The sequence below is a fragment of the Ranitomeya variabilis genome, chromosome 4 (assembly GCF_051348905.1).
Source record: "Ranitomeya variabilis isolate aRanVar5 chromosome 4, aRanVar5.hap1, whole genome shotgun sequence".
Classification (NCBI taxonomy): Eukaryota; Metazoa; Chordata; class Amphibia; order Anura; family Dendrobatidae; genus Ranitomeya; species Ranitomeya variabilis.
In genome coordinates, this window is record NC_135235.1 from 25,354,458 (window position 1) to 25,377,428 (window position 22,971).

The 22,971-nt window shown below is 44.0% G+C and overlaps 1 protein-coding gene across 2 annotated transcripts in view; it reads left to right on the top strand.

The window, feature by feature from the left end:
* Positions 1-22,971, top strand: part of CLSTN3 (calsyntenin 3) — a 70,953-nt gene that overhangs the window by 40,901 nt on the left and 7,081 nt on the right. For both annotated transcript variants that reach the window (XM_077258172.1, XM_077258173.1), the window contains exons 10-18: positions 467-629; positions 993-1,043; positions 1,240-1,391; positions 2,867-3,015; positions 3,538-3,764; positions 4,075-4,239; positions 4,324-4,469; positions 21,699-21,831; positions 21,909-22,099. In XM_077258172.1, the coding sequence (XP_077114287.1) occupies positions 467-629; positions 993-1,043; positions 1,240-1,391; positions 2,867-3,015; positions 3,538-3,764; positions 4,075-4,239; positions 4,324-4,469; positions 21,699-21,831; positions 21,909-22,099 (1,377 nt within the window). The remainder of the gene's footprint in view (positions 1-466; positions 630-992; positions 1,044-1,239; positions 1,392-2,866; positions 3,016-3,537; positions 3,765-4,074; positions 4,240-4,323; positions 4,470-21,698; positions 21,832-21,908; positions 22,100-22,971) is intronic.

Here is a 22,971-nt window from a genome sequence, read left to right on the forward strand (position 1 = left end):
CATCTTTCCCTCCACCTCTTTCTTTCCTCTCTTCTTTATACACTTCTTGGTCTTATCCAGCACCATCTTTCCTTCCATCTTTCTTTCCTCCCTTCTTTATACCCTTCTTGGTCTTATCCAGCACCATCTTTCCTTCCATCTTTCTTTCCTCCCTTCTTTATACCCTTCTTGGTCTTATCCAGCACCATCTTTCCTTCCATCTCTTTCTTTCCTCCCTTCTTTATACCCTTCTTGGTCTTATCCAGCACCATCTTTCCCTCCACCTCTTTCTTTCCTCTCTTCTTTATACCCTTCTTGGTCTTATCCAGCACCATCTTTCCTTCCATCTCTTTCTTTCCTACCTTACCCTTCTTGGTCTTATCCAGCACCATCTTTCCTTCCATCTCCTTGCTCGCTTGCAGTCTCCTTCTCGTCATCCATCGCATTTTTCTCCAACCACATCTAATCAGCTGCTTGTGTCCCTCAGGTCTGTGACGTGGAGTGGCATCATTATGCTCTGAGCCTCGAGTTCCCAACTGTGTCTCTGTATGTGGACGGGGTGACGTATGATCCGGCACTCATGCACGATAATGGAGCCCTTACTCCTCCCAAGCGCCAGGCCAGGATGATGATTGGCGGCTGTTGGACGGGTAAGGAGTTATGGGAAGCAATAATGGTGGTACTGAGATTTGGGATCCTTTAAGGATTCTGGGTAAACAGTGAAGGAGATGTTCAGGCTGAAGCTACAAGTCTTACATAGGTCTGACTTATTAGGCCAGCGCCTGCCCAACTTGCCTCATTGCTCATGGTCTTACCTACCAATTTGCTCACTTCCCCTGCTCATCCAATATTTCCAACTTGTCCTGCATGGATCTAACCTTTCCTGTCTGTACACTCACCTCCTGACCAGGGCTAGTACTCCTTCCACAAACCTATAGAACCCATCCTAGCTGCAAACTAGTCATTAAATACCGAAACACTTTGCACAAATACGTATTGGTTTCTTTTAACAGAGGAGAAGATTTCAGTAAAAGTGAATGATGGCGAAACTTCAAGAACTTCAGGTACAATGTAAAGTTGCTGCAAAAGTGAATGTGAGGTGCAAGGACTTGGCCCGACCAAAACGGGAAACTGTTACAGCCCAAAATGTGCAAAAAGCTAACATCAACACACAATAGAAATGGGGCCCATTCAACTGTGGGGTCATGGATAATCAACTGCAACTTGTTTGCTGACCCCCTGACTCTCTCTTACACTCAGGGTCCACTGTCGGACGCTTCTTGCGCGGTTACATCTCCGGCCTGTCCCTGCGCCTGGGTCCAGTGGATTCCCGGGAAGTGATCGAGTGTCTATATGCTTGTAAGGAAGGTCTCCAATATACCGATTTTGACAGCCTGGGCAAAGGAATGAAGGTAATGCAGGTGATATAGGGTTGGTCATGTGTTATGTGACAGCAATATCTGTATGTATAATGTCAAGGATAACAGCAGAGGAGTCACGCAAATCCCATCGCTCTCACCAGTTGTCACGGATAACAGCCAGGTGGGTTGCGTAGATCCCACCACTGCCTCCAGATTGTCAGGGGACGCAACTCCGCTGCCTCTAATCATCAGGGCAACTACGCAGTTGACTGATGAGTGATGGAGGAGGCCACGGCTGCCTCCACTACTAGGCCGATTATTGGGGAACTCACAGTGAGCATATGGTATATACACCTCCGATTCCAGATCATGGAATATATATATATATATATACCTCGATACGATCACTGCCAACTCGGCAAGAACAAAAGAACCACTAGCTGCCATCACCAATCATTTATATAGGCCGATTGAACACCCGTTACAGGTAGCGTGTGGCTTCAGAGGTGCGGTTTACAGAGCAAGAGGAACAGAGCTGTTAAATGTTATATATTTAATCCGGCAATATAGGCAGTGTGTCTAAACAATATGCAAATATGATACAAAATGGGAACAAAACCATACGGTGTATACAATGACATAAAATAAAAAGGATAAAGAAAGATTATTAAACCTGATGTCACAGAAATGGCTCAGAGCTTAGAAGAGGGAGGTACTCCTTAGGAAAATGGACAGAACCCACAGCAAGCTGTACCTTCCAGGACTGACAAATGACAAAACCCAAATTCTGCTTTTATTAACTTCACGTACTTCCCCTTGGTGAGCCCATGCAGGGGCCTGGTTTGGGGATGTGCTAGGTCTTTTAGAATTTTATGAGATCCCCAACTTACAGGATATCTTCACCCCTGGAGGTTCCAGGCAGGAGATATTGGTGTCATGTTTCTTATCGTTATTTGACCTGTCTATAGAGGTGAAACATGGCCTGGATAGCATCATCCATCTGACCAATATTAAGTTGAAGGGGTTTTGCCGGTCTTACGGAAATGTAACCGAATGTGTTATGTTTGTGGCTTCGCTATGACACCGAAAATATATATCGGATCTATGCAAACCCAGATATTCATCACTGACAACTGACTCCAAAAGATCTGGGAGCAGTGCTTTGATCAGAGGAAGCATATGCTTGTGAAGTGTACTTCCCTGCCTCTGCATAAAAGAATCTCAGTCTTGGTGACGTTTTCCCAGCGCAAACCTCCTGTTGTAATTACCTTTTTCAATGCAGGAGGCCCCTACTTCAATGGAGGTTGGCATGTCAGCTTTCTCTCACTTCCTCAGTTATCATTAGTTTCTTCCTCAGCTACAATTAATTCCATTTGTGAGTGTGATATTTCCCCTCTCTGGAGAAGTCTTTATGGATTTTTTTTTCTATGACCTATAATATATGCTAGTACTATACAGTCCACCCCCCTAGTATGGGATGAGCCAATGTATGGCGACTATAAAACTCTCATAACATTATTTGTCAGGTCCACGTCAATCCTGCTCAGTCACAGCTGACCCTGGAAGGGGACGATGCCCTGTCCTTCAGCCGAGCTCTGCAGCACGTGGAATACCTCAACTCTTTACAGTTTCCAACACCAGGAGTGAGACCCGTAAAACTGCAGACAGTGGTGAGGTGGGTGCTCCATGGCCAAGGTCAGTGGCTCAGTCGTAAGAACACCTATGGAAGTTGTAATTACATTTGAACCTTTTTGCATCGGGAGGTCGGTATCGTTGAGTTGACCCTTCATAGTACCCGTAGGTGGGCTTGTGTTTGACAGCAGGGCCCAAGGTCCAGCTTAGTTCGACCCATTATGAAGGTTATTTTGGAGCAGATCTCTTGTGGTTAAATAGTTCCCGATCCTGGTACATACAGGTACATATACATATAATGGTTCAAACCTTTTACCACCACTAGGGGGCTGTATTGGTCCATGCACATTGCCAGCTCCATACATATCGCCCTCTAGTGGCCAAAGCAGGTAGCTGCGATCTTATCAAGTAAATTATGGAAATGATGATTTGTACTGAAAAAGGAGAGCACCGACCCCTTATCAGATATACGGGAAAAATACTGGTGTTGTCTCTGCTGCTGACTCCCTACAAAGAAAAGGCAAATGGTTCATACACTTGAAGCTCTACGTCTTCTTTTTTCCAGGTGTCTCACGGATGAAGGATGTCTCACGGTACCAGATCTCGATGGGTATCTCGTAGTGCTGCAGCCTGATGCCCCACAGGTCCAACTAGCCGGGTCCCCTCGATCAGCGCACCCTGTATCTGACTTCCAGGGGACACTAGGTGTTCCCATATTTCCAGACCTGAAGATTACATGCACTGTATCTCATAATATATCGCCCAACAAGCTTGAAAGAGCTCCGAGATCTGGTAAGTGACTTCTCTAGATCCTTCCTTATGGTCTCCTATAGCATAAAGGAGTATTCCTATATGGAACGTATCAGATATATCGACAGGATATGTGATTAATGGTCCCCAATGCAGGGTGTCAGAAATAGAGAGGTGGCTCCACAATTGGGGTTTTCTCCATTAATTTCTATGGGAGCTCCAAAATCTCCCACCTGCATCTATTGAACCTTTATTGCATATCAAGCCGATAATCCGTAAATGTCCCAGATTGGAATACCCCTTTACGTTATATCCTCATGATCCCAATATGAACCATTCTCTGTGTATCCAGATATGCAGTCCCCTGACGGCATAGAGTGCGCCCTGGAGAGGTGCGAGATCGGAGTGGTGGGAGAGGATCTGAATCCAGAGTATGAGAGCCTGTCCCTAGATGTGTCGTCTGCCTGGCAGCGGGGACTCGAGACCGAGAACAGCTCCCGGAGCCTGCGAGTTACAGGTTAGAGGCCTCACTAAGAAAATCAGCTGAAGATACTAAAAACTCCGTGCAGCGTGGAAATCCGGAGCCGTTTGTCTTATCCAGGTGTGCAGAATGTAGCAGTGTACGAGGATATCCTCCGCAGTGTCAGCTACCGCACAGGGGTCCGAGCCTCATTATATGCAAGGAAGTTTCATGTATCCTGCAGTGAGATGAACGGGAGATACATAAGTAACCAGCTCTATACTGAGGTATGTGCAAGATATACGTACAAGGATAAAACTACTATAATACTGCCCTCAATGTACAAGAATATAACTACTATAATACTGCTCCTATGTACAAGAATATAACTACTATAATACTGCCCCTATGTACAAGAATATAACTACTATAATACTGCTCCTATGTACAAGAATATAACTACTATAATACTGCTCCTATATACAAGAATATAACTACTATAATACTGCTCCTATGTACAAGAATATATCTACTATAATACTGCCCCTATGTACAAGAATATAACTACTATAATACTGCTCCTATATACAAGAATATAACTACTATAATACTGCTCCTATGTACAAGAATATAACTACTATAATACTGCTCCTATGTACAAGAATATAACTACTATAATACTGCTCCTATGTGCAAGAATATAACTACTATAATACTGCCTGTATGTACAAGAATATAACTACTATAATACTGCACCTGATGTACAAGAATATAACTACTATAATACTGCTCCTATGTACAAGAATATAACTACTATAATACTGCCCCTATGTACAATAATATAACTACTATAATACTGCCCCCTATGTACAAGAATATAACTACTATAATACTGCCCCTATGTACAAGAATATAACTACTATAATACTGCTCCTATGTACAAGAATATAACTACTATAATACTGCTCCTATGTACAAGAATATAACTACTATAATACTGCTCCTATGTACAAGAATATAACTACTATAATACTGCCTGTATGTACAAGAATATAACTACTATAATACTGCACCTGATGTACAAGAATATAACTACTATAATACTGCTCCTATGTACAAGAATATAACTACTATAATACTGCTCCTATGTACAAGAATATAACTACTATAATACTGCCCCCTATGTACAAGAATATAACTACTATAATACTGCCCCTATGTACAAGAATATAACTACTATAATACTGCTCCTATGTACAAGAATATAACTACTATAATACTGCTCCTATGTACAAGAATATAACTACTATAATACTGCTCCTATGTACAAGAATATAACTACTATAATACTGCCCCTATGTACAAGAATATAACTACTATAATACTGCACCTGATGTACAAGAATATAACTACTATAATACTGCTCCTATGTACAAGAATATAACTACTATAATACTGCTCCTATGTACAAGAATATAACTACTATAATACTGCTCCTATGTGCAAGAATATAACTACTATAATACTGCCTGTATGTACAAGAATATAACTACTATAATACTGCCCCTATGTACAGGAATATAACTACTATAATACTGCTCCTATGTACAGGAATATAACTACTATAATACTGCTCCTATGTACAAGAATATAACTACTATAATACTGCTCCTATGTACAATAATATAACTACTATAATACTGCTCCTATGTACAAGAATATAACTACTATAATACTGCTCCTATGTAGAAGAATATAACTACTATAATACTGCCTCCTATGTACAGGAATATAACTACTATAATACTACCCCTATGTACAAGAATATAACTACAATAATACTGCAATTAGCGGGATAGAATCCAATGGAAATACTTGTTGAGTGTAGCAATTGGACTAAAATATAACTTTTAATGTATGCAATTTAAAAAAGACTAACTGTGAAAACTTCACCACGTGATATAAACATACAGGGGACTTAAAAAAGGGGGGATAGGCGTACCCCCTCAGGACACAAAAGGTACGTAGGAATAAACGAATATGAATGTGCTGATCCGTTCATATAGAGATCCAGCAACATGCACTGGTAATATGCGGTGAGAATAGCAATGCTAGTGAGTCGAGCAGGCTCGGGTATCTGTGCACAGTGGCGAAATATGTAATGTCTTATAATAAGTCACCATAGGGTTCCAGACCCCAATTGTCTTTGTACACACACAGTACCTATAACCAAAATGCTCATTCAGTCCTTTCAGACTAACGACCTAGCTATATGCTTTAAACCAGATGCAATCATAAATTCAGCAGCAAAGATAACATATTGCTGACTATAATGATCAAAACAATGCATGCATATTGTGGAATACTTGTATACCCATCTCATGGGTTTCCACCCTTACCGCAGCAATATGATACTTCTAGTCAGTCACAATGTGCATATAAACATAGCGCCTATATTACAGGCGACTTGGAATAATCTCACCCATTTGATGTGTTATGGAGAGAGAATATGTAGGTGGCAGATAGCGTCTCCCGACGCGTTTCGTCCTATCCAGGACTCATCAGGGGAATGACAGGGAACCTGCAGAGCTGCGTTACCTGACGTCCGCTTGTGCCTCCCTTATATGCGGTATGATAGGGACCGCGATACACGGCACGCTGTTCTCGGCGTGCGCGCCGCTTCCGGTCCTCATGACCTCACTTCCGGTTTTGTTTGTGCACAGTTTGGAACGCATCAGCACCCCGCAATGAAACGCAAACATTATGTATTCTACTTATCATCCTAAAAGATGACCCGGAGCTTATTATAATGAGGACATAATTCTTGAAGGTAGAGCTCTCCAGAAATGTAATTGCGGAGGAGTTTTACCCGTGAGGTTGTACATAGAGTATACATTATCAAAATTGAGACAACCACACTTATTGGAATCAACTTGTTTTTACAAAAATTATGCAAAGTTGTTCCATTAATCCATGGGTATGGTCCGGTTTTTTACCCCGGTGCTAGACAAGTAGATAAAGAATCGGGTAAAGAGGCCAAAATTAGAGGAAAGAAAAAAAGGAACGTAGAAATATCACAAACCAACGTATTATGAAAGAATAACAATTTGGAAAAATGATGAGCATTTAGAAAAAAGAAATTTTACGACTAGTATAAATTCGTAATAAGGGACACCACGGACCTGTTTAAAGCCTGTACGCCCTATGAGGCCAGCTGCTCTGCTGTGCCCTACCTAACGCGGAGGTTGGCGCCTCTACAGAACCTGCGCAAATGGCGCCCCCACTCGACGACGGCTATCCCTATCTATTCATCCCTACATGACCCTAAAAATAGGGGGACAGGGGAGGTATGTAGTGCCTGAGAAGGATGTGGGGAGTGAAAAGTGGGTGGCCACTGAGTTGATATTAACGAAATGTATGCCGTATAATAAACCTATAGAGAACTGCAACTTCTATGCTGTAATGCCTTTTTGCTGATATCCTACCTATAGCAGGGGTAGGCACCCTAAAAAGTATACGTTTGGTGGCGCCCCCACTCCTCGGCGGCTTTCCCTATGTTATCTGTTGTGAAATTGGATTTTGGGCTCCCCCGGTGGCCACTGGTGGAATTGAACTGGTGTGCATCATCCTCTCTGTTCACCTGTTTCCATCAGGATGTGGGAGTCGCTATTTAGCCTTGCTCCTCTGTTGTGAATTTGGATTCTGGGCTCCCCCGGTGGCCGCTTGTGGAATTGGACTTGTCATCCTCTTTCCTGTTTCACCTGGTTCCATCAGTAGTGGGTGTCGCTATTTAAGCTCATTTCTCTGGTGGTTTCTTGCCGGTCAACAATGTTATCTGATGCCTCTCAGTGCTTGTTCCTGCTTCTGACAACTACTAGATAAGTTGGACTTTTGTCCATGTTTCTTTTTGCCTATTTGTTCCAGTTCACAGCTGAAGTTTTGTTACTGTGTCTGGAAAGCTCTCGTTGATCTGGGATTGCTACTCTGGCGTTATGAGTTAATGCCAGAGTTTAAGGTAATCTCTGGATGGTGTTTTGTTAGTGTTTTTCTGCTGACCATGAAAGTATACTATCTGTCTTCTGCTATCTAGTAAGCGGACCTCAAATTTGCTAAGACTATTTTCCTGCTGCGTTTGTTGTTTCATCTGAACTCACCGTCATTATATGTGGGGGGCTACTGTCTTCTTTGGAATATTTCTCTAGAGGTGAGCCAGGTCTTATATTTCCCTTTGCTAGCTATTTAGGTCTTAGGCCAGAGCTGGGCATCTAGCTATAAATAGGAAATGCTACCTGGCTATTTCTAGTTGCGCGGCAGGCTTAGTTCATGGTCAGTATAGTTCCATCTTCCGAGAGCTTGTCCCTCTATAGGCTTGCTATGATCTCTGTCTGCAGAGATCATGACAGTTTGACCGGCCAATAAAGTGTTAAAGACCCAGGTTGAGAAAGGAGAGTTATAAGAAGTCTGCTGGAATTTTTTTTTTTTTTTTTTCCTCCAGTTTGCCTTGCTGCAGTCTTTTTTCTCTCTCTCCTCCTAATCTCTGTATTGCTCTGTGTGCACCTGACAATAATGGATCTTCAGAGTGTAACTGCGGGTTTGAATAATCTCATCACGAAAGTACAAAATTTGCAAGATTTTGTGGTACATGCTCCAGTATCTGAGCCGAGAATTCCTTTGCCGGAGTTCTTCACAGGGAATAGAGCTAGCTTCCAGAATTTCCGAAATAATTGTAAGCTTTATTTGTCCCTGAAGTCTCGTTCAGCTGGAGACCCTGCTCAGCAGGTTAGGATTGTGATTTCCTTGCTCAGGGGTGACCCTCAAGATTGGGCCTTCTCATTGCCAGCAGGGGATCCTGCGTTGCGCGATGTGGATGCGTTTTTTCTGGCCTTGGGCTTGCTTTATGAGGAACCTCATTTGGAACTTCAGGCAGAAAAAACTTTGATGGCACTATCTCAGGGGCAAGACGAAGCTGAGGTTTACTGCCAAAAATTCCGTAAATGGTCTGTGCTTACTCAGTGGAATGAGTGCGCCTTGGCGGCAACTTTCAGAGAAGGTCTCTCTGATGCCGTTAAGGATGTTATGGTGGGGTTCCCTGTGCCTGCAGGTCTGAATGAGTCCATGACAATGGCTATTCAGATTGATAGGCGTCTGCGGGAGCGCAAACCGGTGCACCATCTGGCGGTGTCTATGGAAAAGACGCCAGAAAGTATGCAGTGTGATAGAATTCTGTCCAGGAGTGAGCGACAGAATTTTAGACGGAAGAATGGATTGTGCTTCTATTGTGGGGATTCTACTCATGTTATATCAGCATGCTCTAGGCGTACAAAGAAGCTTGATAAGTCTGTTTCCATTGGCACCATTCAGTCTAAGTTTATTTTGTCTGTAACCCTGATTTGCTCTTTGTCATCCATTGCCACGGACGCCTATGTTGACTCTGGCGCCGCTCTGAGTCTTATGGATTGGTCCTTTGCCAATCGTTGTGGTTTTGATTTAGAGCCTTTGGAGACTCTTATTCCTCTGAAGGGGATTGACTCCACCCCATTGGCTAATAATAAACCACAGTACTGGACACAAGTAACCATGCGTATCAATCCGGATCACCAGGAGATTATTCGTTTCCTGGTGCTGTATAATTTACATGACGATTTGGTACTGGGATTGCCATGGTTGCAGTCTCACAATCCAGTCTTGGACTGGAGAGCAATGTCTGTGTTGAGCTGGGGATGTAACGGTATTCCTGAGAATATTGTTTCTGACAGAGGTACCCAATTTGTGTCTAGATTTTGGCGGGCATTCTGTGCTAGGATGGGCATAGATTTGTCTTTTTCATCTGCTTTTCACCCTCAGACTAATGGCCAGACCGAGCGGACTAATCAGACCCTGGAGACATATCTGAGGTGTTTTGTCTCTGCTGACCAGGATGATTGGGTTGCTTTTTTGCCATTGGCAGAGTTCGCCCTCAATAATCGGGCCAGCTCTTCCACCTTGGTGTCCCCGTTTTTCTGTAATTCGGGGTTTCACCCTCGATTTTCCTCCGGTCAGGTGGAATCCTCGGATTGTCCTGGAGTGGATGCGGTGGTGGAGAGATTGCATCACATCTGGGGGCAGGTTATGGACAATTTGAAGTTGTCCCAGGAGAAGACTCAGCGTTTTGCCAACCGTCATCGTCGTGTTGGTTCTCGGCTTTGTGTTGGAGATTTGGTGTGGTTGTCTTCTCGTTTTGTCCCTATGAGGGTCTCTTCTCCTAAGTTTAAACCTCGGTTCATCGGCCCTTATAGAATATTGGAGATTCTTAATCCTGTTTCTTTCCGTTTGGACCTCCCTGCGTCCTTTTCCATTCATAACGTTTTTCATCGGTCGTTATTGCGCAGGTATGAGGTACCTGTTGTACCTTCAGTTGAGCCTCCTGCTCCGGTGTTGGTTGAGGGTGAGTTGGAGTACGTTGTGGAGAAAATTTTGGACTCTCGTGTTTCCAGACGGAGACTCCAGTATCTGGTCAACTGGAAGGGTTACGGCCAGGAGGATAATTCTTGGGTCAATGCATCTGATGTTCATGCTTCTGATCTTGTTCGTGCCTTCCATAGGGCTCATCCTGGTCGCCCTGGTGGATCTGGTGAGGGTTCGGTGCCCCCTCCTTGAGGGGGGGGTACTGTTGTGAATTTGGATTCTGGGCTCCCCCGGTGGCCGCTTGTGGAATTGGACTTGTCATCCTCTTTCCTGTTTCACCTGGTTCCATCAGTAGTGGGTGTCGCTATTTAAGCTCATTTCTCTGGTGGTTTCTTGCCGGTCAACAATGTTATCTGATGCCTCTCAGTGCTTGTTCCTGCTTCTGACAACTACTAGATAAGTTGGACTTTTGTCCATGTTTCTTTTTGCCTATTTGTTCCAGTTCACAGCTGAAGTTTTGTTACTGTGTCTGGAAAGCTCTCGTTGATCTGGGATTGCTACTCTGGCGTTATGAGTTAATGCCAGAGTTTAAGGTAATCTCTGGATGGTGTTTTGTTAGTGTTTTTCTGCTGACCATGAAAGTATACTATCTGTCTTCTGCTATCTAGTAAGCGGACCTCAAATTTGCTAAGACTATTTTCCTGCTGCGTTTGTTGTTTCATCTGAACTCACCGTCATTATATGTGGGGGGCTACTGTCTTCTTTGGAATATTTCTCTAGAGGTGAGCCAGGTCTTATATTTCCCTTTGCTAGCTATTTAGGTCTTAGGCCAGAGCTGGGCATCTAGCTATAAATAGGAAATGCTACCTGGCTATTTCTAGTTGCGCGGCAGGCTTAGTTCATGGTCAGTATAGTTCCATCTTCCGAGAGCTTGTCCCTCTATAGGCTTGCTATGATCTCTGTCTGCAGAGATCATGACACTCCTCTGTCACTTCCATGCCGGTCAACATTGTAATCAGAAGCCTTTCTGTGCATGTTCCTGCTGCTAGACAACTCCCAGCTAAGTTGGACTTTAGTCCTTGTTTGTTTTTGCATTTTGTTCCAGTTCACAGCTGTAGTTTTGTTTCTGTGTCTGGAAAGCTCTTGTGATCTGAAATTGCCACTCTTATGTTATGAGTTAATACTAGAGTCTTAAAGTAATTTCAGGATGCTGTTTTGATAGGGTTTTCAGCTGACCATGAAAGTGCCCTTTCTGTCTTCCTGCTATCTAGTAAGCGGACCTCAATTTTGCTAAACCTATTTTCATGCTACGTTTGTCATTTCATCTAAAATCACCGCCAATATTTGTGGGGGCCTCTGTCTGCCTTTCGGGGAAATTTCTCTAGAGGTGAGCCAGGACTATATTTTCCTCTGCCAGGATTAGTTAGTCCTCCGGCCGGCGCTGGGCGTCTAGGGATAAAACGCAGGCTACGCTACCCGGCTACTGTTAGTTGTGCGGCAGGTTTAGTTCATGGTCAGTTTAGTTTCCATCCTTCCAAGAGCTAGTTTTTATGTTTGCTGGGCTATGTTCTCTTGCCATTGAGAACCATAACAGTTTGATCGGCCACAAAGGGTTAAATTAATTGACAGAGAAAGGAGAGAAAAGAGAAGTCTGCTGGAGATCCTGCTCAGCAGGTCAGGATTGTGATTTCCTTGCTCCGGGGCGACCCTCAGGATTGGGCTTTTGCATTGGCTCCAGGGGATCCTGCGTTGCTCAATGTGGATGCGTTTTTTCTGGCCTTGGGCTTGCTTTATGAGGAACCTCAGTTAGAACTTCAGGCGGAAAAGGCCTTGATGTCCCTATCTCAGGGGCAAGACGAAGCTGAAATATACTGCCAGAAATTCCGTAAATGGGCTGTGCTTACTCAGTGGAATGAGTGCGCCCTGGCGGCGAATTTCAGAGAGGGTCTCTCTGATGCCATTAAGGATGTTATGGTGGGGTTCCCTGTGCCTGCGGGTCTGAATGAGTCCATGACAATGGCTATCCAGATCGATAGGCGTCTGCGGGAGCGCAAACCTGTGCACCATTTGGCGGTGTCTACTGAGAAGACGCCAGAGAATATGCAATGTGATAGAATTCTGTCCAGAAGTGAACGGCAGAATTTTAGACGAAAAAATGGGTTGTGCTTCTATTGCGGTGATTCAACTCATGTTATATCAGCATGCTCTAAGCGTACTAAGAAGCTTGATAAGTCTGTTTCAATTGGCATTTTACAGTCTAAGTTTATTCTATCTGTGACCCTGATTTGTTCTTTATCATCTATTACCGCGGATGCCTATGTCGACTCTGGCGCCGCTTTGAGTCTTATGGATTGGTCCTTTGCCAAACGCTGTGGGTATGATTTGGAGCCTCTTGAAACTCCTATACCCCTGAAGGGGATTGACTCCACCCCATTGGCTAGCAATAAACCACAATACTGGACACAAGAAACTATGCGGATTAATCCGGATCACCAGGAGATTATTCGCTTTCTTGTGCTGTATAACCTACATGATGTGTTGGTGCTTGGATTGCCATGGCTGCAATCTCATAACCCAGTCCTTGACTGGAAAGCTATGTCTGTGTTAAGCTGGGGATGTAAGGGGACGCATGGGGACGTACCTGTGGTTTCCATTTCATCATCTATTCCCTCTGAGATTCCTGAATTCTTGACTGAATATCGTGACGTTTTTGAAGAACCTAAGCTTGGTTCATTACCTCCGCACCGGGAGTGCGATTGTGCCATAGATTTGATTCCGGGTAGTAAATACCCTAAGGGTCGTTTATTTAATCTGTCTGTGCCTGAACATGCTGCTATGCGAGAATATATAAAGGAGTCCTTGGAAAAGGGACATATTCGTCCTTCGTCATCTCCCTTAGGAGCCGGTTTTTTCTTTGTGGCTAAGAAAGATGGCTCTTTGAGGCCGTGCATTGATTATCGGCTTTTGAATAAAATCACGGTTAAATATCAATATCCGTTGCCACTGCTGACTGATTTGTTTGCTCGCATAAAGGGGGCCAAGTGGTTCTCTAAGATAGATCTCCGTGGGGCGTATAATTTGGTGCGAATCAGGCAGGGGGATGAGTGGAAAACCGCATTTAATACGCCCGAGGGCCACTTTGAGTATTTAGTGATGCCTTTTGGTCTTTCTAATGCTCCGTCAGTTTTCCAGTCCTTTATGCATGATATTTTTCGCGATTATTTGGATAAATTTATGATTGTGTATCTGGATGATATTCTGATTTTTTCGGATGACTGGGACTCTCATGTCCAGCAGGTCAGGAGGGTTTTTCAGGTTTTGCGGTCTAATTCCTTGTGTGTGAAGGGTTCTAAGTGCGTTTTTGGGGTTCAAAAGATTTCCTTTTTGGGATATATTTTTTCCCCCTCTTCCATCGAGATGGATCCTGTCAAGGTTCAGGCTATTTGTGATTGGACGCAACCCTCTTCTCTTAAGAGTCTTCAGAAATTTTTGGGCTTTGCTAACTTTTATCGTCGATTTATTGCTGGTTTTTCTGATCTGGTTAAACCATTGACTGATTTGACTAAGAAGGGTGCTGATGTTGCTGATTGGTCCCCTGCTGCTGTGGAGGCCTTTCGGGAGCTTAAGCGCCGCTTTTCTTCCGCCCCTGTGTTGCGTCAGCCTGATGTTGCTCTTCCTTTTCAGGTTGAGGTCGACGCTTCTGAAATCGGAGCTGGGGCGGTTTTGTCGCAGAGAAGTTCCGATTGCTCCGTGATGAGACCTTGTGCTTTTTTCTCGCGTAAATTTTCGCCCGCCGAGCGGAATTATGATGTTGGGAATCGGGAGCTTTTGGCCATGAAGTGGGCTTTTGAGGAGTGGCGTCATTGGCTTGAGGGGGCTAGACATCAGGTGGTGGTATTGACTGACCACAAAAATCTAATTTATCTTGAGTCCGCCAGACGCCTGAATCCTAGACAGGCGCGCTGGTCGTTGTTTTTCTCTCGGTTTAATTTTGTGGTGTCCTACCTGCCGGGTTCTAAGAATGTTAAGGCGGATGCCCTTTCTAGGAGTTTTGAGCCTGACTCCCCTGGTAATTCTGAACCTACAGGTATCCTTAAGGATGGAGTGATATTGTCTGCCGTTTCTCCAGACCTGCGGCGGGCCTTGCAGGAGTTTCAGGTGGATAGACCTGATCGTTGCCCACCTGGTAGACTGTTTGTTCCTGATGATTGGACCAGTAAAGTCATTTCTGAGGTTCATTCTTCTGCGTTGGCAGGTCATCCTGGAATCTTTGGTACCAGGGATTTGGTGGCAAGGTCCTTCTGGTGGCCTTCCCTGTCTCGAGATGTGCGAGGCTTCGTGCAGTCTTGTGACGTTTGTGCTCGGGCCAAGCCTTGTTGTTCTCGGGCTAGTGGATTGTTGTTGCCCTTGCCTATTCCGAAGAGGCCCTGGACGCACATCTCGATGGATTTTATTTCGGATCTTCCTGTTTCTCAGAAGATGTCTGTCATCTGGGTGGTGTGTGATCGTTTCTCTAAGATGGTCCATTTGGTTCCCCTGCCTAAGTTGCCTTCTTCTTCCGAGTTGGTTCCTCTGTTTTTTCAAAATGTGGTCCGTTTGCATGGTATTCCGGAGAATATCGTTTCTGACAGAGGTACCCAATTCGTGTCTAGATTTTGGCGAGCATTCTGTGCTAGGATGGGCATAGATTTGTCTTTCTCGTCTGCTTTCCATCCTCAGACTAATGGCCAGACCGAGCGGACGAATCAGACCTTGGAAACATATTTGAGGTGTTTTGTGTCTGCAGATCAGGATGATTGGGTTGCTTTTTTGCCTTTAGCGGAGTTTGCCCTCAATAATCGGGCCAGCTCTGCCACCTTGGTGTCTCCCTTTTTCTGTAATTCGGGGTTTCATCCTCGATTTTCTTCTGGTCAGGTGGAATCTTCGGATTGTCCTGGAGTGGATGCTGTGGTGGAGAGGTTGCATCAGATTTGGGGGCAGGTAGTGGACAATTTGAAGTTGTCCCAGGAGAAGACTCAGCTTTTTGCCAACCGCCGGCGTCGGGTTGGTCCTCGGCTTTGTGTTGGGGACTTGGTGTGGTTGTCTTCTCGTTTTGTCCCTATGAGGGTTTCTTCTCCCAAGTTTAAGCCTCGGTTCATCGGCCCGTACAAGATATTGGAGATTCTTAACCCTGTGTCCTTCCGTTTGGACCTCCCTGCATCTTTTTCTATTCATAATGTTTTTCATCGGTCATTGTTGCGCAGGTATGAGGTACCGGTTGTGCCTTCCGTTGAGCCTCCTGCTCCGGTGTTGGTTGAGGGCGAGTTGGAGTACGTTGTGGAAAAAATCTTGGACTCCCGTGTTTCCAGACGGAAACTCCAGTATCTGGTCAAATGGAAGGGATACGGTCAGGAGGATAATTCTTGGGTGACTGCCTCTGATGTTCATGCCTCCAATTTGGTCCGTGCCTTTCATAGGGCTCATCCTGATCGCCCTGGTGGTTCTGGTGAGGGTTCGGTGCCCCCTCCTTGAGGGGGGGGTACTGTTGTGAAATTGGATTTTGGGCTCCCCCGGTGGCCACTGGTGGAATTGAACTGGTGTGCATCATCCTCTCTGTTCACCTGTTTCCATCAGGATGTGGGAGTCGCTATTTAGCCTTGCTCCTCTGTCACTTCCATGCCGGTCAACATTGTAATCAGAAGCCTTTCTGTGCATGTTCCTGCTGCTAGACAACTCCCAGCTAAGTTGGACTTTAGTCCTTGTTTGTTTTTGCATTTTGTTCCAGTTCACAGCTGTAGTTTCGTTTCTGTGTCTGGAAAGCTCTTGTGATCTGAAATTGCCACTCTTATGTTATGAGTTAATACTAGAGTCTTAAAGTAATTTCAGGATGCTGTTTTGATAGGGTTTTCAGCTGACCATGAAAGTGCCCTTTCTGTCTTCCTGCTATCTAGTAAGCGGACCTCAATTTTGCTAAACCTATTTTCATGCTACGTTTGTCATTTCATCTAAAATCACCGCCAATATTTGTGGGGGCCTCTGTCTGCCTTTCGGGGAAATTTCTCTAGAGGTGAGCCAGGACTATATTTTCCTCTGCCAGGATTAGTTAGTCCTCCGGCCGGCGCTGGGCGTCTAGGGATAAAACGCAGGCTACGCTACCCGGCTACTGTTAGTTGTGCGGCAGGTTTAGTTCATGGTCAGTTTAGTTTCCATCCTTCCAAGAGCTAGTTTTTATGTTTGCTGGGCTATGTTCTCTTGCCATTGAGAACCATAACAGTTATCCCTGTTACCACCTAACTGTTCAAAGGTGGAGAAAGAATTGTAAATCAATATAGGGATATGGGAGTTGGAAGGGGAAGGGGAGGGTTTGGAGTTTGGGGGGAGGAGACTGGGACATATGCTGATTTAACCGTTGGAATACTTGCTGAGTTTACAAAAAACAGCCATATGACAATTGCTCGTTTAGGCCATAGGGCTGTGTGGTTTTCAAGTTGAAGATCCATCTGCATTCTTTTTGCAGAATTTGTTTGTCCCAGTCGCCCCCCCTGGGTGATGGTACAATTTTGTCGATCCCGACAAATTTAATTTTCTTGGGGTCACCATTATGATATGTATTCATGTGATTCGCCACCGGGGTATCCCTTTTATTAAGGATATCCCGGACATGTTCGCGAATCCTTCTGCGGAATTCCCTTTTGGTTTTCCCCACGTACTCCATTCCGCACACACAGGTGGCCTTATAGACAATCCCCTTAGTGCGACAGTTGATGAAATGTCGGATGGAGTACGAGGTACCGCTGACATTGCCGCAGAAGGACCTGCTCGGAAGAATAGAGTCGCAAGCCCTACACCTCCCGCATTTGAAGCAGCCTGTAGTTCGATTTGTCAAAAAATTGCCAGTCCCCTGATTGGACTGAAAGTGACTGTGGACAAGACGGTCACCTAGGGATCTTCCCCTTCTGTATGTGATCTGTGGCATTTCTGGGAGGAACTCCTTGATGTCATTGTCCATTGCTAGAACAGACCAATGTCGTTGCAAAATGGTTCTGATGTGATTTGCCCCATTCGAATACCTTGTGATGAAGCGAACCTTGGTGTCAGATTCATCCCTCATTCTGGGCACCAATAATTCCCTCCTGTCTCTTGCTACAGATTCTTTGTAGGCCTTTTTCAAAATACTTTGAGGATACCCCCTTTCCAAAAATCTCATTTGTAAATCGTTGGCCTGTTCTTGAAATGTTTCAGGTTGTGAACAGTTTCTACGCATACGTAAATATTGCCCTTTCGGTATCCCTCTCTTGAGAGGGACAGGGTGGTTACTCTCCCATCTCAAAAGGGAGTTGGTTGAAGTGCTCTTCCTGTGTGTTCTTGTTGCTAGAGCTCCGCTAAAGGTTTTTTCAATGCAGATATCTAGAAAGGACAATTTAGTGGGGTTCACTTCATACGTAAAGCTGAGGCCTATGGTGTTTGTATTCAGGCCTTCAACAAATGAGCCAAACTCCATCTGACATTTCATCAACTGTCGCACTAAGGGGATTGTCTATAAGGCCACCTGTGTGTGCGGAATGGAGTACGTGGGGAAAACCAAAAGGGAATTCCGCAGAAGGATTCGCGAACATGTCCGGGATATCCTTAATAAAAGGGATACCCCGGTGGCGAATCACATGAATACATATCATAATGGTGACCCCAAGAAAATTAAATTTGTCGGGATCGACAAAATTGTACCATCACCCAGGGGGGGCGACTGGGACAAACAAATTCTGCAAAAAGAATGCAGATGGATCTTCAACTTGAAAACCACACAGCCCTATGGCCTAAACGAGCAATTGTCATATGACTGTTTTTTGTAAACTCAGCAAGTATTCCAATGGTTAAATCAGCATATGTCCCAGTCTCCTCCCCCCAAACTCCAAACCCTCCCCTTCCCCTTCCAACTCCCATATCCCTATATTGATTTACAATTCTTTCTCCACCTTTGAACAGTTAGGTGGTAACAGGGATAACATAGGGAAAGCCGCCGAGGAGTGGGGGCGCCACCAAACGTATACTTTTTAGGGTGCCTACCCCTGCTATAGGTAGGATATCAGCAAAAAGGCATTACAGCATAGAAGTTGCAGTTCTCTATAGGTTTATTATACGGCATACATTTCGTTAATATCAACTCAGTGGCCACCCACTTTTCATTCCCCACATCCTCTTCAGGCACTACATACCTCCCCTGTCCCCCTACTTTTAGGGTCATGTAGGGATGAATAGATAGGGATAGCCGTCGTCGAGTGGGGGCGCCATTTGCGCAGGTTCTGTAGAGGTGCCAACCTCCGCGTTAGGTAGGGCACAGCAGAGCAGCTGGCCTCATAGGGCGTACAGGCTTTAAACAGGTCCGTGGTGTCCCTGATTACGAATTTATACTAGTCGTAAAATTTCTTTTTTCTAAATGCTCATCATTTTTCCAAATTGTTATTCTTTCATAATACGTTGGTTTGTGATATTTCTACGTTCCTTTTTTTCTTTCCTCTAATTTTGGCCTCTTTACCCGATTCTTTATCTACTTGTCTAGCACCGGGGTAAAAAACCGGACCATACCCATGGATTAATGGAACAACTTTGCATAATTTTTGTAAAAACAAGTTGATTCCAATAAGTGTGGTTGTCTCAATTTTGATAATGTATACTCTATGTACAACCTCACGGGTAAAACTCCTCCGCAATTACATTTCTGGAGAGCTCTACCTTCAAGAATTATGTCCTCATTATAATAAGCTCCGGGTCATCTTTTAGGATGATAAGTAGAATACATAATGTTTGCGTTTCATTGCGGGGTGCTGATGCGTTCCAAGCCAGCGCATGCGCAAACTATGCACAAACAAAACCGGAAGTGAGGTCATGAGGACCGGAAGCGGCGCGCACGCCGAGAACAGCGTGCCGTGTATCGCGGTCCCTATCATACCGCATATAAGGGAGGCACAAGCGGACGTCAGGTAACGCAGCTCTGCAGGTTCCCTGTCATTCCCCTGATGAGTCCTGGATAGGACGAAACGCGTCGGGAGACGCTATCTGCCACCTACATATTCTCTCTCCATAACACATCGAATGGGTGAGATTATTCCAAGTCGCCTGTAATATAGGCGCTATGTTTAAATGCACATTGTGACTGACTAGAAGTATCATATTGCTGCGGTAAGGGTGGAAACCCATGAGATGGGTATACAAGTATTCCACAATATGCATGCATTGTTTTGATCATTATAGTCAGCAATATGTTATCTTTGCTGCTGAATTTATGATTGCATCTGGTTTAAAGCATATAGCTAGGTCGTTAGTCTGAAAGGACTGAATGAGCATTTTGGTTATAGGTACTGTGTGTGTACAAAGACAATTGGGGTCTGGAACCCTATGGTGACTTATTATAAGACATTACATATTTCGCCACTGTGCACAGATACCCGAGCCTGCTCGACTCACTAGCATTGCTATTCTCACCGCATATTACCAGTGCATGTTGCTGGATCTCTATATGAACGGATCAGCACATTCATATTCGTTTATTCCTACGTACCTTTTGTGTCCTGAGGGGGTACGCCTATCCCCCCTTTTTTAAGTCCCCTGTATGTTTATATCACGTGGTGAAGTTTTCACAGTTAGTCTTTTTTAAATTGCATACATTAAAAGTTATATTTTAGTCCAATTGCTACACTCTACAATAATACTGCCCCTATGTCCAAGAATATAACTACTATTATATTGCTCTTATGTACAATAATATAACTACTATAATACTGCTCCTATGTACAAGAATATAACTAGTATAATACTGCCCCTATGTACAAGAATATAACTACTATAATACTGCTCCTATGTACAAGAATATAACTACTATAATACTGCACCTGATGTACAAGAATATAACTACTATAATACTGCTCCTATGTACAATAATATAACTACTATAATACTACCCCTATGTACAAGAATATAACTACTATAATACTGCTCCTATGTACAAGAATATAACTACTATAATACTGCACCTGATGTACAAGAATATAACTACTATAATACTGCTCCTATGTACAATAATATAACTACTATAATACTGCCCTATGTACAAGAATATAACTACTATAATACTGCTCCTATGTACAATAATATAACTACTATAATACTGCCCTATGTACAAGAATATAACTACTATAATACTGCTCCTATGTACAAGAATATAACTACTATAATACTGCCCCTATGTACAAGAATATAACTACTATAATACTGCCCCCTATGTACAAGAATATAACTACTGTAATACTGCCCCTATGTACAAGAATATAACCACTATAATACTGCCCCTATATACAAGAATATAACTACTATAATACGGCCCCCTATGTACAAGAATATAACTACTGTAATACTGCTCCTATGTACAAGAATATAACTACTATAATACTGCTCCTATGTACAAGAATATAACTACTATAATACTGCCCTATGTACAAGAATATAACTACTATAATACTGCCCCTATGTACAAGAATATAACTACTATAATACTGCTCCTATGTACAAGAATATAACTACTATAATACTGCTCCTATGTACAAGAATATAACTACTATAATACTGCCCCTATGTACAAGAATATATCTACTATAATATAATACTGCCCTTATGTACAAGTTGCTTGTTTTTTTACAATTTTACTTCCTTAACTAGCTGAAAAAACTCCTGTAAGGTGTCCGTTACTTTTCTCACACAGATCTTGAAATCAACCTCTAATACCTGTGAAATGTTCTTACATCCTGTGTCATGTAATATATCCACAATAAGGCGATTTTTTGCAGGCGCAGGTGGAGCGGCACCAGGTGCAGAAGGGTTTACACTGTGCTGCGCGGTATTATTACATGTAGCAGATTCTGCACTGAGATGGGATCGCTCACAGCTTAGCAGGGGTCGTTTATCCATAACGTCACAGTGTGATACCTGGTGCTTAAATTCTGTGCCAAATTAACCAATGCAGTACGCAAAGGGCCCCAATGTAAAATTGTCCCCAAACCGTTACCTAGTGTGTGATTATATGGCACCAGGGCCTTGTGGGGCTGCACTCACCTCTATGGATGCATACAGACATGTGTGATCTTCTCATGCTGTCGCCGCAGGTTGACGTGTTACATGGGATTCACGCCGTGTCCCCCAGTCACCTCCTATCTGCCCAGCAGTTTATTCACAGTGTGCACCAGGCCCCTGTGGAGTTATCTGGCCATGCTCCGGTCAGCGTCAGCCGCGGCTCAGGTTGGTGCAGTGAAGACCCCCGAGCTCTACACCCCCCGGTGCCCATCGTACGTGCAATCATGTTCTCTTCCTTGTAGTGTTTCCTGGGGTGGCTATGGTCATCATCGTTGTTTGCATTGGTTTCTTGGCCCTGATTGTTACTCTCGGGCTGTCGAGGATACACAACGTGAGGCAAAGAGGTTCTGAGGGGGCCGAGCTAGAGACAGCCAATCAGCGTGACCCATTCTGGGAGGACTCGGCGATGACCATAACTGTGAACCCAATGGAGGTGAGTACATTAATGTCAGGTTCGGCAACTTTCAGACATACTTTGTACTCCGATTTTTCACCATTTACAAAAGCTCTGCTTGTTGACAATGAATGGAAACAACTCTGGATACAGTGTAGTAAACTGATACATTGTAACATGCTGCACAGGGTGGGACTACCGGGGCAGCGGGCGAAGCAGCCGGCAGGGGCCCCTCTCCACTGAGGCACGAGGTGCGGTTGGTAATAAATATAGATGATGGAAGGGTCTGTAACAATTTGCATTATCCTTGCACTGTGACATCTAGTGTAGATTCATGGTAGCATCATAATGTTTCTCTTTCCTGTGCTGCGATGTTACAGTGTGCATGATGACTAAATATAATGTATTACTATTTTACTGTGAACTCACTGTATTATCTCTGTACTTACTGGGACATCACTGTGTGCATTATCTCTGTACTGTGATATCACTGTGTGTATTATCCCTGTACTGTGATATCACTGTGTGCATTATCCCTGTACTGTGACATCACTGTGTGTATTATCCCTGTACTGTGATATCACTGTGTGTATTATCCCTGTACTGGGACATCACTGTGTGTATTATCTCTGTACTGTGATATCACTGTGTGCATTATCCCTGTACTGTGATATCACTGTGTGCATTATCCCTGTACTGTGACATCACTGTGTGTATTATCCCTGTACTGTGATATCACTGTGTGCATTATCTCTGTACTGTGATATCACTGTGTGCATTATCCCTGTACTGGGACATCACTGTGTGCATTATCCCTGTACTGGGACATCACTGTGTGCATTATCTCTGTACTGTGATATCACTGTGTGTATTATCCCTGTACTGTGATATCACTGTGTGCATTATCTCTG